The sequence below is a fragment of the Hyla sarda genome, chromosome 2 (genome assembly GCF_029499605.1).
Source record: "Hyla sarda isolate aHylSar1 chromosome 2, aHylSar1.hap1, whole genome shotgun sequence".
Lineage (NCBI taxonomy): Eukaryota > Metazoa > Chordata > Amphibia > Anura > Hylidae > Hyla > Hyla sarda.
Window position 1 is genome coordinate 293,523,846 of NC_079190.1, and position 15,674 is coordinate 293,539,519.

The following is a 15,674-nucleotide window of genomic DNA, read 5'->3' on the forward strand; positions in this document are numbered from 1 at the left end:
GGCACATCAGAGTAGAAGGTTGGTGCAAGCAGTATTGTAGCCCAGGTCAAGAGCCTTTAGGTATCCACAAAAACAGAGGTGAACTGTAGTACAAAAAATGGGGTGAAGTCAAGTATCTTTATTCCAATCCAAGATAGCAACGTTTCAGCTTGCCTTGTGGCCTAATTCAAGCACGAAAAAGGCCACATGGGCAGCAAAAACGTTGCTATATATGGAATAAAGCTACTTGACTTACACCACCCCCCCCCCCCCCCATTTTTTGTACTGCAGTTCACCATTGTTTTTATAGATAGATAGATAGATAGATCGATCGATAGATAGAAAAATAGGTAGATAGAAAGATAGATACGGCCTGCAGTCGGTCCTGGCATGTAGTGAGTAGGGGCCCTGTGGGGGGAGAGATAGATAGATAAATGGATATGAGAAAGACTGATGATTAGATAGATAGATAGATAGATAGATACATAGATGGAAGTGTTTTCCAGATAGGTTGCCTCCAGCTGTTGCAAAACAACAACTCCCAGAATGCCCACACAGCCAAAGGCATGATGGAAGTTGTGGTTTTTCAACAGCTGAAGACATCCTATTTGAGTAACAAAGAAATGGAGGTAACTAGGCACTATCTCATTGTTTCTCAACCAGGTTGCCTCTAGCTGTTGCAAAACTACAACTCCCAGCATGCCCGCACAGCCAAAGGCATGCTGGGAGTTGTAGTTTTGAGACAGCTAAAGGCACTCTGGCTGAGAAACAATAAGATTGGGATAAATAGGCACTATATCATTGTTTCTCAGCCAGGGTACTTTCAGCTGTTGCATGTGATAGTACCTATTACCTTCCCCTAATTCCCAAATTGCAAAAAAGCTTGAGCCCCTTACTGGAGTACTGGATGTACCCCCCTTGTTCTCCTGTAACAGTATCCCTACTAACTTTTGTGTCAGAGTCACACAATGCACTGCAGATCAATGCAACAATGTCTCCAGATACCACCCCCATTAGTTTGTCACTAGTTAGAAAGAACTATGTTAGGCCCCTTTCACACTGCTATTGTTCCCCATCAAGAACGGCCGTAAACATTTTCTTTTTTTTTCTTTTTCTTTTTTTGTGACTTTAACAGATGTTCTCGTGATGGGGCACAATGGGCAACAACGGGTCCCAATGGCTCCCATTTACTATTATGGGGGCTGTTGTCCGCCATTGTCTTTTGAGGAAAATAGCAGGAGAAAAAGATAGCACAAGCAGTATTTTTTCTCCAGCTATTCTCCCCAGCTCCCCCGACGGCCGTCACACTACCGTGTCCTAACGGCAGTGTGAAAGAAGCCTTAGCCAGCGGACCAGTGGATACTGGTTTGGAAAGAGCATATGATAAAAGGTTTGGGCACCTGCATATTTGTATCTAGCTGTTCTGGTTTGTCAAAAATCAGAGAGCTTTTAATAGTTCTCCAGAAAAATTTCTAGAACATTCCTTTAAGAATTTGTGAAGAACTGACAGCCAAAATCTTCTGGTAGGGGCTGCTAAAAGTGGTGGAAGATTTAAATCAAAGAATGTCCACTTGATGTATTAAAATGAATCTTCTGTACCATTTGGAGTAAGATCTTTTGTGAATCCCAAGACTTGGTGATACAAAAATACAGGCAGTAGCAAAAAGTAGGACCCAGGCAAGCACCACACAGAGATTTGTCTTGGCTGTGGTAAAGGCTAAAGCCTTAGGTCATATTCACAAGGCCGAATTTCTGCACGGAATTCTGCATGAAAATTCTGCTGAAATGTATTGCCCATTCACTTCAATGGAATTCCTGCAACAGAAATTCTGCTGTGTGAATTGGACAGTGGAATCCCATTGAAGTGTATTGGCTAAATTTATGCAGAATTTCCATGAGGAAATCCATGCAGAAATTCTGCCGTGTTAACATAGACTTACACAGAAAAATGTTTTCTGCCAGGAGATTTTTTACTCTGAACAACCATCAGGTTAATAGTCTTAAATGCTTCAGTGTGGACCCAATGTGAAATCAGATGGTGGGAATTGCATGACAAACTGAGCTAGAGCAGAGATACAGCTTACATTCCATTTATCACAAGAGAAGTGAGACTGCAGAGTATTATATGAGCAGTGAGAACATGTAGGCCCAGATTTACTATACTGTGTGAGAGAAAAAATAGAGGGAATGTCCCACAGCAACCAATCACAGCTCAGCTTTCACTTTACCTCAGCTCGTTAGCTGAGCTGTGATTGGTTGCTGTGGGAAAATCTCTCTATTTTTTTCTCACACAATTTGATAAATCTGGGCCGTAGTTCTCTGCCAGAGGAAGTGGTCATGGTGAACTCAATAAAAGGGTTCAAAATAAGCCACGATGCATTTATGGAGAGTAATAACATTATAGGTTATGGATACAAAAGTTACACGGATAGAACATTGATCCAAGGATTTATTCTTATATGAGGTGCAGAGTGGAATAGAGGGGAGTTCAATGTAGCAGTTCTAAACAATGTTGCCTGGATGGTCAGGAAACTAATAATCCTCCAGAGGTCAGACGCTAATCTAAATAACACCTACGGGTGCAAAGTCTTCAGCAATATACAAATAGTAGACAGACGAGACTCGCACTCACAGTTAACAGCCTCTATGGTTCCGAGAGCTGGAGTTCACAGGGAGGCACGAATTGATGCTGAGGAACGCTCAGAGGCAACGTCGGCTGTTTCTTCCGGCCTCAAACTACATCATTGCGCTGAAGCTCTTTATGTCAGTTGACTTGGTAAGTTACCATGACAACGCCTCAGCTTCCGAAGATGCTCAAAATGAAGATACAAATTAATTATCCAACAAAGGAAGGACAAGTGAAAACCCACCATTGGACTATTAAATACGTAGACAGGTACCTACTATTCTATTAGGAAAGGGGATAAATCCAAGTAATCATTAAGCCCAGCAGGACCATGAGCATCACACTTAAAGGGGTCTAGACATCTTATCCCCTATCCAAAGGATAGGGGATAAGAAGTCTAATTGCGGCGGTCTCGCTGCTTGAGACCCCCCGTGATCTCCCTGTTGCACTTGGCATTTGTTTAAAGCATCGGATGCAGCCCGCACCCGCTCGTGATGTCACGGCCACGCCCCCTCAATGCAATTATATGGGAGGGGGCGTGATGGTTATCAGCTGACATAAAAAGCTTCAGCGCAATTATGTAGTTTGTGGCCGGAAGAAACAGCCAGCGTTGCCTCTGAGCGCTCCTCAGCGTCTATTTGTGCCTCCCTGCTCGTGACGTCACGGCCCCTCAGTGCAAGTCTATTGGAGGGGCATGACGGAGTACCCCTTTAATGGGTGCTTAAGTTATGGAAGGTGAGGGCATCAGAGCACCGTATGAACTGTGCATTTCATTTGAATCCATGTTATATGCATGTACATCATCTTAGGAAGGAAATATTTAATATTTCTCTTTAAATTTTCCCCTTTTAAATTGTAATAATAAACATCAGTTTCAGTAGTTTTCCATGCCTGTTTAGAAGATGAAAGGAATGAATTATGCAAGTTGAACTGAGCCATATAATCTTGTTTTCCACAGGGTCATATTCTCTTTTGACAAATTTAAACCTGTATAAAATGATGCAGTTATGTCGAATTGGGAAGCCACTGTTCCTTTCTTTACTGTATGTTTGTGGATACCTGGAAATGCTGTTTGTCACGGATAATGACCAACAAGTGGAACTATTCATAATGTGATCATCATGACTGAGATAGAAATATCATCCATCCACAAGTCTGTTATGCAAAAGTGACTTTCAAAGGAGTCCTGCATGTGATTTCATGACCACAAGCAATAATTCGAGACTGAAAGGAAAATGATTTGTCATAAATGACAAAGTATAACTTAATACCATAAGTGTCTTATTATAAAAGAGATTTCTGTCACAATCTTATGTCTATTCTACAGTATCTCACATAACTGAGTACACACGTCACATTTTTGTAAATATTTTATTATATATTTTCATGAGACAACACTGAAGAAATCACCCTGTGCTACAATGTAAAGTTAGTGTGTCCCCTCAAAATAACTCAACACACAGACATTAACCCCTTAAAGAGGTTATCCGGGGACTGGAAAAAAAAAAGTACTCCACATGGTGTGGAATGTACTTACACAATCCCCCTGGCTTGTTTCTGGCACCATTCACTGCTCTCCGAACAGAGGTGGGCTAACAATGTATGGGGCCCCCGGCAATTGAGGATCATGGGGCCCACATGCGCTTCTGGGCCAGGTAGCTCAGCATCATCAACCAAAGAGGAGGCTGATGCTGGCCGATATCTGACATTAACCTTTAAAGGGGTACTCCTTTTTTCTTTTAAATCAACTGGTGCCAGAAAGTTAAACAGATTTGTTAATTACTTCTATTTAAAAATCTTAATCCTTCCAGTACTTATCAGCTGCTATATGCTCCACAGGAAGTTCTTTAATTTAAAAAAAAAAAATTCTGTCTGACCACAGTGCTCTCTGCTGACACCTCTGTCCATTTTAGGAACTGTCCATGGCAGGATGGGTTTGCTATGGGGATTTGCTCCTGCTTTGGACAGTTCCTAAAATGGTCAGAGGTGTCAGCAGAGAGTACTGTGGTCAGACAGAAAGGAAATTCAAAAAGAAAATAACTTCCTGTGGAGCATACAGCATCGAATAAGTACTGGAAAGATTAAGATTTTATAATAGAAGTAATTTACAAATCTGTTTAACTTTCTGGCACCAGTTGATTTAAAAAAAAATCTTTACAGTGGAGTACCCCTTTAACCCCTTAAGAATGCAGCTCATTTTCACCTTAACCCCTTAAGGAATCAGCCCATTTGGACCTTAAGGACTCAGACAATTTTATTTTTACATTTTCATTTTTTGCTCTTTTATATTTTCATCCACAGACTAGTATGAGGGCTTGTTTTTTGCGCAACCAGTTTTCTACTGTAATGCCATCACTCACTTTATCATAAAATGTATGGCGCAACCCAAAAAATACTATTTGTGTGGGGAAATTAAAAAGAAAACCGCAATTTTGCAAATTTTAGAAGGTTTTGCTTTCACGCCGTACAATTTACGGTAAAAATGACGTGTTTTTTTATTCTCTGGGTCAATACGATTAAAATGATACCCATGATTATCCACTTTTCTATTACTGTTGCGCTTAAAAAAAAATCGCAAACTTTTTAACCAAATTAGTACGTTTAAAATCCCCCTATTTTGAAGACCTATAACTTTTTCATTTTTCCATATAAGCTGTGGTATGAGGGCTCATTTTTTTGCGCCGTGAACTGTAATTTTTATTAATATCATATTTGCTTATACAAAACTTTTATTAAATTTTTTATAAATTTTTTTTAAATAAAATGTTATAAAAAAAAGCAGCTATTTTGGACTTTTTTTTTTTTTTACGTACATGCCGTTCACCGTATGGGATCATTTACATTTTATTTTAATAGTTCGGATATTTACACACGCGGCGATACCAAATATGTATATAAAATAATTTTTTTACACTTTTTGGGGGTAAAATAGGGAAAATTGGACAATTTACGTTTTTATTGGGGGGAGGGGTTTTTTCAAATTTTTTTACTGTATTTTTTTTAATTTTTTTACTTTTATTTTTACTCTTTAATAGTCCCCATAGGGGACTATTTAACCCCTTAAGGACCGGGGTTTTTTCCGTTTTTGCATTTTTGCTCCTTGCATTTAAAAAATCATAACTCTTTCAATTTTGCACATAAAAATCCATATTATGGCTTATTTTTTGTACCACCAATTCTACTTGTAATGACGTCAGTCATTTTGCCCAAAAATCTACGGTGAAAGGGAAAAAAAATCATTGTGCGACAAAATGGAAAAAAAATACGCCGTTTTGTAACTTTTGGGGGCTTCCGTTTCTACGTAGTACATTTTTCGGTAAAAATGACACCTTCTCTTTATTCTGTAGGTCCATACGATTAAAATGATACCCTACTTATATAGGTTTGATTTTGTCGTACTTCTGGAAAAAATCATAACTACATGCAGGAAAATTAATACGTTTAAAATTGTCATTTTCTGACCCCTATAACTTTTTTATTTTTCCGTCTATGGGGCGGTATGAGGGCTAATTTTTTGCGCCGTGATCTGAAGTTTTTAACGGTACCAATTTTGCATTGATAGGACTTATTGATCGCTTTTTATTCATTTTTAAATTATATAAAAAGTGACCAAAAATGCACTATTTTGGATTTTGGAATTTTTTGGCGCGCACGCCATTGACCGAGCGGTTTAATTAATGATATATTTTTATAATTTGGACATTTCCGCATTTTTATAATTTGGACATATGTTTATTTTTATTTACACTGTGTTTTTTTTTATGGGAAAAGGGGGGTGATTCAAACTTTTAATAGGGGAGGAGTTAAATGATCTTTATTCACTTTTTTTTCACCTTTTTTTTGCAGTGTTATAGGTCCCATAGGGACCTATAACATTGCACACACTGATCTTTATCATTGATCACTGGTTTCTCATAGGAAACCAGTGATCGATGATTCTGCCGCATGACTGCTCATGCCTGGATCTCAGGCACTGAGCAGTCATTCGGCAATCGGACAGCGAGGAGGCAGGTAGGGGCCCTCCCGCTGTCCTGTAAGCTGTTCGGGATGCCGCGATTTCGCCGCGGCTATCCCGAACAGCCCACTGAGTTAACCGGCATGGTTTCACTTTCGCTTTTAGCCGCGCGGCTCAGCTCTGAGCGCGTGGCTAAAGGGTTAATAGCACGCGGCGCCGCGCGCTATTAGCGGCGGGTCCCGGCTTCACTATGACGCCGGGCCCGCCGTGATATGATGCGGGGTTACCGTGTAACCCCGCGTTATATCACGGGAGCAGGACGAAGGACGTACCAGTACGTCCTTGGTCCTTAAGGGGTTAAAGCAATCACTCGATTGCTGATCCTGTTCAGTGCTATGTATAGGACATAGCACTGATCAGGGTTATTGGTGATCTTCTGCTCTGGTCTGCGGGAAGGCAGATCAGAGCAGAAGACTCCCGGAAGACAGCAGAGGCAGGTGAGGGGACCTCCGTCTGCTGTGCTGGATGATCGGATTGCCGCGGCAGCGCTGCGTGCGATCCGATCATCCTGTTAAGTGACCGCGATGCTGCAGATGCCGTGATCACGGGTGTCCGCCATTACCGGCGGGTCCCTGGCTGCGATCCACAGCCGTGACCTGCCGCGCATGATGCAGGCATCGCTCCGATGCCCGCGGTTATGCTCAGGACGTAAATGTACGTCCTGGTGCGTTAAGTACCACGTAACCAGGACGTACATTTACGTCCTGCGTCGTTAAGGGGTTAAAGGGGTACTCCGGTGCTAAGACATCCTATCCCCTATGCAAAGGATAGAGGATAAGATGCCTGATCACGGGGGTCCCGCCGCTGGGGACCCCCGTGATCTTCCATGCCACACCCCGTTAGAATCAGCCCCCGGGGCATGCTCGCTCCGCGTCTGATTACTGGCGATCACGGTGACGGAACATAGTGACGTCACGGCTCCGTCCCCGTGTGACGTCACACTCTGCCCCCTCAATGCAAGCCTATGGAGGGGGCGTGACGTCACATGGGGCGGAGCCGTGATGTCACTATGCTCCGTCCCTGTGATCGCCAGTAATCAGACCCGGAGCGAGCACGCTCCGGGGGCTGATTCTAACGGGGTGCGGCGTGGAAGATCACGGGGGTCCCCAGAGGCGGGACCCCCGCGATCAGGCATCTTATCCCCTATCCTTTGCATAGGGGATAAGATGTCTTAGCGCCAGAGTACCCCTTTAAGGTCGCAGGCCTTTTTTGCAAATCTGACCACTGTCACTTTATATATTAACTCTGGGATGCTTTCATTCTGTTTCCAAGATTGTTTTTTTTTTGGTGACATATTCTACTTTAACATATTGGTATATTTTCGTCGTTACTTGCTGAAAAATCATAAAATTTAATGAAAAGTTTGAATATTTGGCATTTTTCTAACTTTGAAACTCTCTGCTTGTATTGAAAATGGATATTCCAAATAAATGATATATTTACTCACAAATACAATATGTCTTCTTTATGTTTGCATCATAGAGTTGACATGTTTTTACTTTTTAAAGACATTAGAGGGCTTCAAAGTTCAGCAGCACTTTTCAAATTTTTCACGAAAATTTCAAAATCGGAATTTTTTAGGGACCAGTTCATGTTGAAGTGGATTTGAGGGGCTTTCATGTTAGAAATACCCCATTATAAATTACCGCATTATAAAAACTGCACCCCTCAAAGTATTCAAAATGACATTCAGAAAGTTTGTTAACCCTTTAGGTGTTTCACAGGAATAGCAGCAAAGTGAAGGAGAAAATTCAAAATCTTCGTTTTTTTACACTCCCATGTTCTTGGACAGCCATTTTTTGAATTTTAACAATGTGAAAAACAAGAAAAATCCCCACGAAATTTGTAACCCCATTTCCCTCGAGTAAGGAAATACCTCATATGTGGATGTAAAGTAATCTGTGGGTGCACTAGAGGGCTCAGAAGGGAAGGACCAAAAATTGGATTTTGGAGAGTAAATTTTGCTGAAATGGTTTTTGGGGGGCATGTCACATTTAGGAAGCCCCTATGGTGCCAGAACAGAAAAAAAAAACACATGGCATACTATTTTGGAAACCACACCCCTCAAGGAACGTAACAAGGGGTACAGTGAGCCTTAACACCCCACAGTTGTTTGACAACTTTTCGTTAAAGTTGGATGTGTAAATTAACATTTTTTTTTCACTAAAATGCTAGTTTTCCCAAATTTTTACATAAAATGTTTACAAGGGGTAATAAGAGAAAACACCCCCCAAAATTTGTGACCCCATTTCTTCTGAGTATGGAAATACCCCATGTGATGATATAAATTGCTCTGCTGGTGCACTACAATGCTTAGAAGAGAAGGAGTCACATTTGGCTTTTGGAAAGCAAATTTTGCTGAAATGGCTTTTGGGGGGCATGTTGCATTTAGGAAGCCCCTATGGTGCCAGAATAGGAAGAAAAAACACATGGCACACTATTTTGGAAACTACACCCTCAAGGCATGTAACAAGGGGTACAGTGAACCTTAACACCCCACAGATGTCTGACGACTTTTCGTTAAAGTCAGATGTGTAAATAAAAAAATGTAATTAAAATGCATTTTTCCCCCAAAAATTTTACAGTTGACAAGGGGTAATAGAAGAAAATGCCCCCCTAAATTTGTAACCCCATTTCGTATGAGTATAGAAATACCCCATGTGTAGACGTCAAGTGCTCTACTGGCACACTACAATGCTCAGAAGAGAAGGAGCGCCATTGAGAATTTGTTTGGAATGGAAGTCGGGGGCCATGTGTGTTTACAAAGCCCCCCGTGGTGCCAGAACATTGGACCCCCCCCCCCACATGTGACCCCCATTTTGGTAACTACACACTTCACATAATGTAATAAGGTGTGCAGTGAGCATTTTCACCCCACTGGCGTTTGACAGATCTTTGGAACAGTGGGCTGTGCAAATGAAAAATGTAATTCCAAAAATCTGTCAGATACCTGTGGGGCATAAATGCTCACTGTACCCCTTCTTACATTATGTTGGGTGTAGGGTTTCCAAAATGGGGTCACATGTGAGGGGTTCCATTGTTCTGGCACCATGGGGGCTTTGTAAACACACGTGGCCTTCAATTCATGACAAATTTTCTCTCCAAAAGCCTAATGGCGCTCCTTCTCTTCTGAGCATTGTAGTGCACCCGCAGAGCACTTAACATCCACATATGGGGTATGTTCTAACTCAGAAGAAATGGGATTACAAATTTTAGCCTTTTTCCTATTTTCCCTTGTGAAAATGGAAAAATTAGGGTAACACCAGCATTTTAGTGAAAAAAAATTTTCCCATCCAACTTTAACGAAAATTCGTCAATCACCTGTGGGGTGTAAAGGCTCACTATACCCTTTGTTACATTCCGTGAGGGGTTTAGTTTCCAAAATGGGGTCACACGTAGGTATATATATTTTTTGCGTTTATGTCAGAACCGCTGTAAAATCAGCCACCCCTGTGCAAATCACCAATTTAGGCCTCAAATGTACATTTGCGCTCTCACTCCTGAGCCATGTTGTGCGCACACAGAGCATCTTACGTCCACATATGGGGTATTTCCGTACTCAGAAGAAATTGCATTACAAATTTCCTTTTATTTCCTTTTACTGCTTTATTTCCTTTTACCTCTTGTGAAAATGAAAAGTATGAGGCAACACCAGCATGTTAGTTTTAATTTTTTTTTACAATAACATGCTGGTGTAGACCCCAACTTTTTCTTTTCATATGGGGTAAAAGGAGAAAAAGCCACCCAAAATGTGTAAAGCAATTGCTCCACGAAAATACCCCATATGTGGCCCTAAACTGTTTCCTTGAAATACGACAGAGCCCTGAAGTGAGAGAGCACATGCGCATTTGAGGCCTAAATTGAGGACTTAGATGCAAGCGTTACAATTGGCCCCGCTATCAAAAATATTCTATGCCAGTGATTCCCATACAGGGTGCCTCCAGCTGTTTTTAAACTCCCAGCATGCCTGGACAGTCAATGGTTGTCCGGAAATGCTGGGAGTTGTTGTTTTGCAACAGCTGAAGGCTCCGTTTTGGAAACACTGCTGTACGATACGTTTTAAATTTTTATTGGGGGGGAAGGGGGGAAAGTGTAAGGGAGTGTATATGTAGTGCTTTACCCTTTATTTTGTTAGAGTAGTGTTTTTAGGGTACATTCACATGGGCGGGGGTTTATGGTGAGTTTCCCGCTAAGAGTTTGAGCTGCGGCGGAAAATTTGCCACAGCTCAAACTTGAAGCAGGAAACTCACTGTAAACCCCTGTACATTCACATGGGGGGCAAACCTCCAGCTGCTGCAAAACTACAACTCCCAGCATGCACTGACAGACTGTTGGGAGTTGTACTTTTGCAATAGCTGGAGGCACATTGGTTGGAAACCCTTGAGGTAGGTTCTGTTACCTAACTCAGTATTTTCCAACTAGTGTGCCTCCAGACGTTGCAAAACTACAACTCCCAGCATGTACTGATCGCCGAAGAGCATGCTGGGAGTTGTAGTTATGCAACAGCTGAAGGCATGCAACTGCAACTCCCAGCATGCTGAGACAGCCTTTTGCTGTTCATGCATGCTGAGAGTTGTAGTTTTGCAAGATTTTGAGGGTCACGGTTTAGAGACCACCGCAGAGTGATCTCCAAACTGTGGCCCTCCAGATGTTGCAAAATTACAAATCCCAGCATGCCCAGACAGCAAACTGCTGTGTGGGCTTGCTGGGAGTTGTAGTTTTGCAAGATCTAGAGAGCCACAGTTTAGAGAGCACTGCACAGTGATCTCCAAAATTTACACCTCTAAATGTTGCAAAACTACAAATCCCAACATACCCGAACAGCAAACAGCTGTCTGGGCATGCTGGGAGTGGTAGTTTTGCAACATCTGGAGGGCTACAGTTTAGAGATCACTGCATAGTGGTCTCCAAACTGTCGCCTTGCAGATGTTGCTAGGCAACTGCTCACCTCCTCACCATCCGCCACCGCCGATCGCTGCCCGTTAAGGTACCTCCACCGCAGCCGCCGCTCACATGACTGTTCCCCCACTCTGCCCAGACTACCGTGGGTGGGCAGAGCAGGGGAACCAAACTTTAACACCCCCAACCCCCCCCCTGCCCCCGATCTGCTATTGGTCAGTTGCTTCTGACTGAACAATAGCAGGGATAGGAGGGGCTGTACCCCTGCCACCTCACTCCTATCCCCCTTATTTTCCCCATCACTGGAGACCCGTATGACCCAGAATCGCTGCAATCACCGCCTGAATAGCCCAGCAATTTCAGGCGATCGCCGATATGGGGGGGTCTCAGGACCCTCCTCGGCAATGTGCCTAGATGCCTGCTGAATGATTTCAGCAGGCGTCCCGGTCCGGTCCCCGACCAGCTAGCGGTGGGGACCGAAATTCACACGGACGTACATGTACACCCTGCATCCTTAGGACTCCTGGAAAACAGCTGGAGCATTGCAGAGACCAAAAGGCATAACAAGATACTCAAAATGTCCGTCACGAGTATTGAAGGCCGTTTTCCGTTCATCTCCCTTGCGGATACGAATTAGGTTATACACACCGCGTAAGTCCAGCTTGGAGAAGACCTTGGCCCCACGGAGACTGTCAAAAAGTTCTGAGATAAGAGGTAGTGGGAAATGGTTCTTGACTGGGATTTTGTTAAGCCCCTGTAGTCAATGCATGGACGGAGTGAGCCATCCTTCTTCCCTACAAAGAAGAAACCTGCTCCAGCAGGAGAAGAGGACTTACAGATAAAACCCTTTTGGAGATTCTCCTGGATACAGGAGAGATCTCTCAGGAACAGAAAGAGGGTATATCCTCCCACGAGGAGGAGTGGTACCAGGTAGAAGATCTATAGGGCAGTCGTAAGGACGATGTGGAGGCAGAGACTCAGCCTGTTTCTTGCAGAAAACATCAGAGAAATCTTAGTAAGGTGGTGGCAGACCAGGTAAAGGAGGAAGACAAGAAACAAGCTTAGGCTGAATTGGTTGGAGGCAAATATTTTGACAGGATTGTGCCCAGCAAATTATTTCTCCAGTTTTCCAATCCAGTTGCGCAGAATGGCGTTGCAGCCAAGGAAGGCCAAGAAGAATCCCTGAAGTACAGTGTGGCAGAACATAGAATTAAATATTTTCTTTATGCAATACTCCCACTTGCATGATGAGAGATTATGTACGGAAGTAAACCATACAGTCCAGATTTTGTCCATTAACAGAGGAGATTAACAAGGGCTTGGCAAGCCGAGTAAGAGGAAGATGATACTTGTGGACCATAGAAGCATCAATAAAGTCACCTGCTGATCCAGAATCCAAAAATGCTGTAGCACTGAAGGAAGACTTGGCTGAGGCGAAGACTTGTACAGAAATAGTTAAGCGTGGAGAGGTAGTATTCACACCCAGGGATGCCTCTCCCATGTACCCTAGGTGTGGGCGTTTCCTTGATGCTGTGGACGAACAGAACAGTCCTTGAGGAAGTGCTCCGGGCAAGCACAATACAAGCACAAATTCTCATTGCATCGTCATGACCTCTCCTGTTGCATAAGACGAGAACAATCCACTTGCATAGCCTCTTCAGCAAGAGATGCAGGAAACTGAAGAGGTAGACGTTGAAACACGGTAGAGGTAGATGTTGAAATTCCTCCCCTCTCTCTTCATTATAGAGTGGGGAGAAGAGGGAGAGGCAGAGGGAGGGGAGGAATATTGATGAGCTGGGCGGCGCTGCGGCAGGCGGTACTGACGTCAGAGTGCCAGTTAGCCCGGCCGGTGCCAGTTAACACCTCATTAGCATATCCTGAAAATAGAAGATTAGGGCCGAACGGCACGGCGGATCCAGACATGGTATACATCAAACTGATCAGCGTCCCGCGCACTACCAGCCAGTACCGCTGGTTAGTGCGGAAGGAGAAAGCTGAGAGTTTTCCTTTAACAGAGATTGTGCTAGCACAAGATGCACCAGTTTTAGTACGGGCATTAGCTTCTTAATTAGTCTGGTGCCGTGGTGGCTGTCTGTGCATCACACTTTGAAATGTATGCCATCTACAAGCTACCATATATTTCAGCTACAATTTAACACAGTTTTCTGGCATAAATTATAATAAATACGATGAGCCACAAGAGGCCCCAAACTGTTTACTTAAGGCTCCACCCACTCTTCAAAAAGTGGCACCAAAAATTTCTGCATAAATAAGCTTTACTAGAAAACTGGCATTCACAGTTTGTTAACTGCACCCCATAATGTATCATATCTGATATACCACACTTCACATTGTGCTCAAACCATATAGAACTTATAATTCTGTATTTACATGTCCAGAGCCTTCATCAAGGACTCATATTTGAGGGTAAACAAGGGCTGAATTCAGTAATACTTTTCGATTTAACATGATGGACATGTTGGTGGAACCCAACAGACCCCAATGTAATTTAGTGGGCTCCACCAAGCACTAGGGCATCCATCATTTCTCAGGTCCAGCTATGTGTCAAGGTTTTTCCAAAAATGGCAATGTGAGTGTAAACAGGGACTTACACAGCATACATAGCACACAACGGGACACACATACCGCACAGAACATGGTGCACATATAAAGTATACAAAGTAAAATAAAAAGCAGTAACAAAATGTTTTTCTTGTTGTTTATACTTACTCTGTATTTTTTTTGTTCACTTTCAGGATGGATTTATTGACTTTTTGGAATTTATTGCTGCAATAAACTTAGTTTTACGAGGAAAAATTGATCAGAAGTTAAAGTGGTATTTTAAACTATATGATGCAGATGGAAATGGATCAATAGACCGAAAAGAATTGCTAAGTATAATAACGGTAAGAAAAAGCAACCTTCTCTCACGAGGCTGAAAACTGTTTATAGAAGTAGTTGTACATCATTTTTAGTTATCACTCATCTTTACCTCTTCTGTAAAAGTTTCTGCTCAATGGTTTATATGACCCAAGTGCCAGATAAATTTTTGTGGCATGATTCAGGCATTGTGTAGAATTCAACAGGGAATATTCAGGCCATAGAAAGTTCAGGTTCTATCAAATAATGCAGTCATTGAATCGCTTTCTAATGAATTTTTAATGAGAACGGAAAAACATATGGCACAAAGATAATATCTTAATGTTAGATCCAGTTACGTGGCACTAAGCAGGGGGAAGAATGGCAAGAATGGCAGATAGAAAGCAGCATGATGGAGGAGTAAAGTCTAAAATGTAAACAAATCTAAAATGTTTTGCATTTTTTGCATGGAATATAAGTGTATAGTAAACCAGATGTATAATAGTCCTCTTTAAATGGGTACTCTGATTGTGGGGTCCCGTCTCTGGGGACTCCCGTGATCTCCGGGCCGGCAGCGGCAGCGGCCGGAACACGGAAACCTGGAGCTTCCGCGCTTGTGACGTCTCGCCACGCCCCCTCCATTCAAGTCCTATAGACATGAATGGAGGGGGGGTGGCGGCTGTAGTCGCCAGTCATTTGGCACAGAGTGGAGTTCGGATGACTGGGGTGCCGCGCTGGAGATTATGGGGGTCCCCATTGGCAGGACCCCCGCGATCATACATCTTATTCCCTACCCTTTGGATAGGAGATAAGATGTTTTTCGCTGGAGTTCCCCTTTAATGGGAACCTATCACCTGTTCCATGCTGCCAAAACCATGGACATCATGAAACATATACAGATAGCAGGATGCTGAAATACTACGATGTACTCTGAAACGTTCAGGCGATTCACAGATATCACACTTTAGCAACACATCTCTCCCTATACACTCTTAGGGAAACATGCATCACTCAATGCTATTGGGACGGATAGCAACCATGGAGATCAACTCCCAGGACTACTTCCTCTGGATCAACTCAGTAGGAACTCATTGGGGTTATAGGTTAACCTTGATGGACTCTGTTTTTTTTTTTTCTTCGAACTTATGAACTATGTTACTATGCTACTTCGTTTTAAAATTATCATAGTGTTCCTGCGTCCTGCTACCTGTATCTGTTGGTTTAGACAGCATGAAGCAGTTGACAGCAGGTTCCCCATAAGTTGCTGCTTAGAAGCATAGCGTATTTCCCCAATCC

At 42.8% G+C, this 15,674-nt stretch overlaps 1 protein-coding gene across 1 annotated transcript in view; it reads left to right on the forward strand.

Moving 5' to 3' along the window:
- GUCA1C (guanylate cyclase activator 1C) overlaps positions 1-15,674 on the forward strand; it is a 92,165-nt gene that overhangs the window by 29,780 nt on the left and 46,711 nt on the right. Inside the window, exon 2 of the mRNA XM_056557495.1 lies at positions 14,276-14,425. Within this exon, the coding sequence (XP_056413470.1) occupies positions 14,276-14,425 (150 nt within the window). The remainder of the gene's footprint in view (positions 1-14,275; positions 14,426-15,674) is intronic.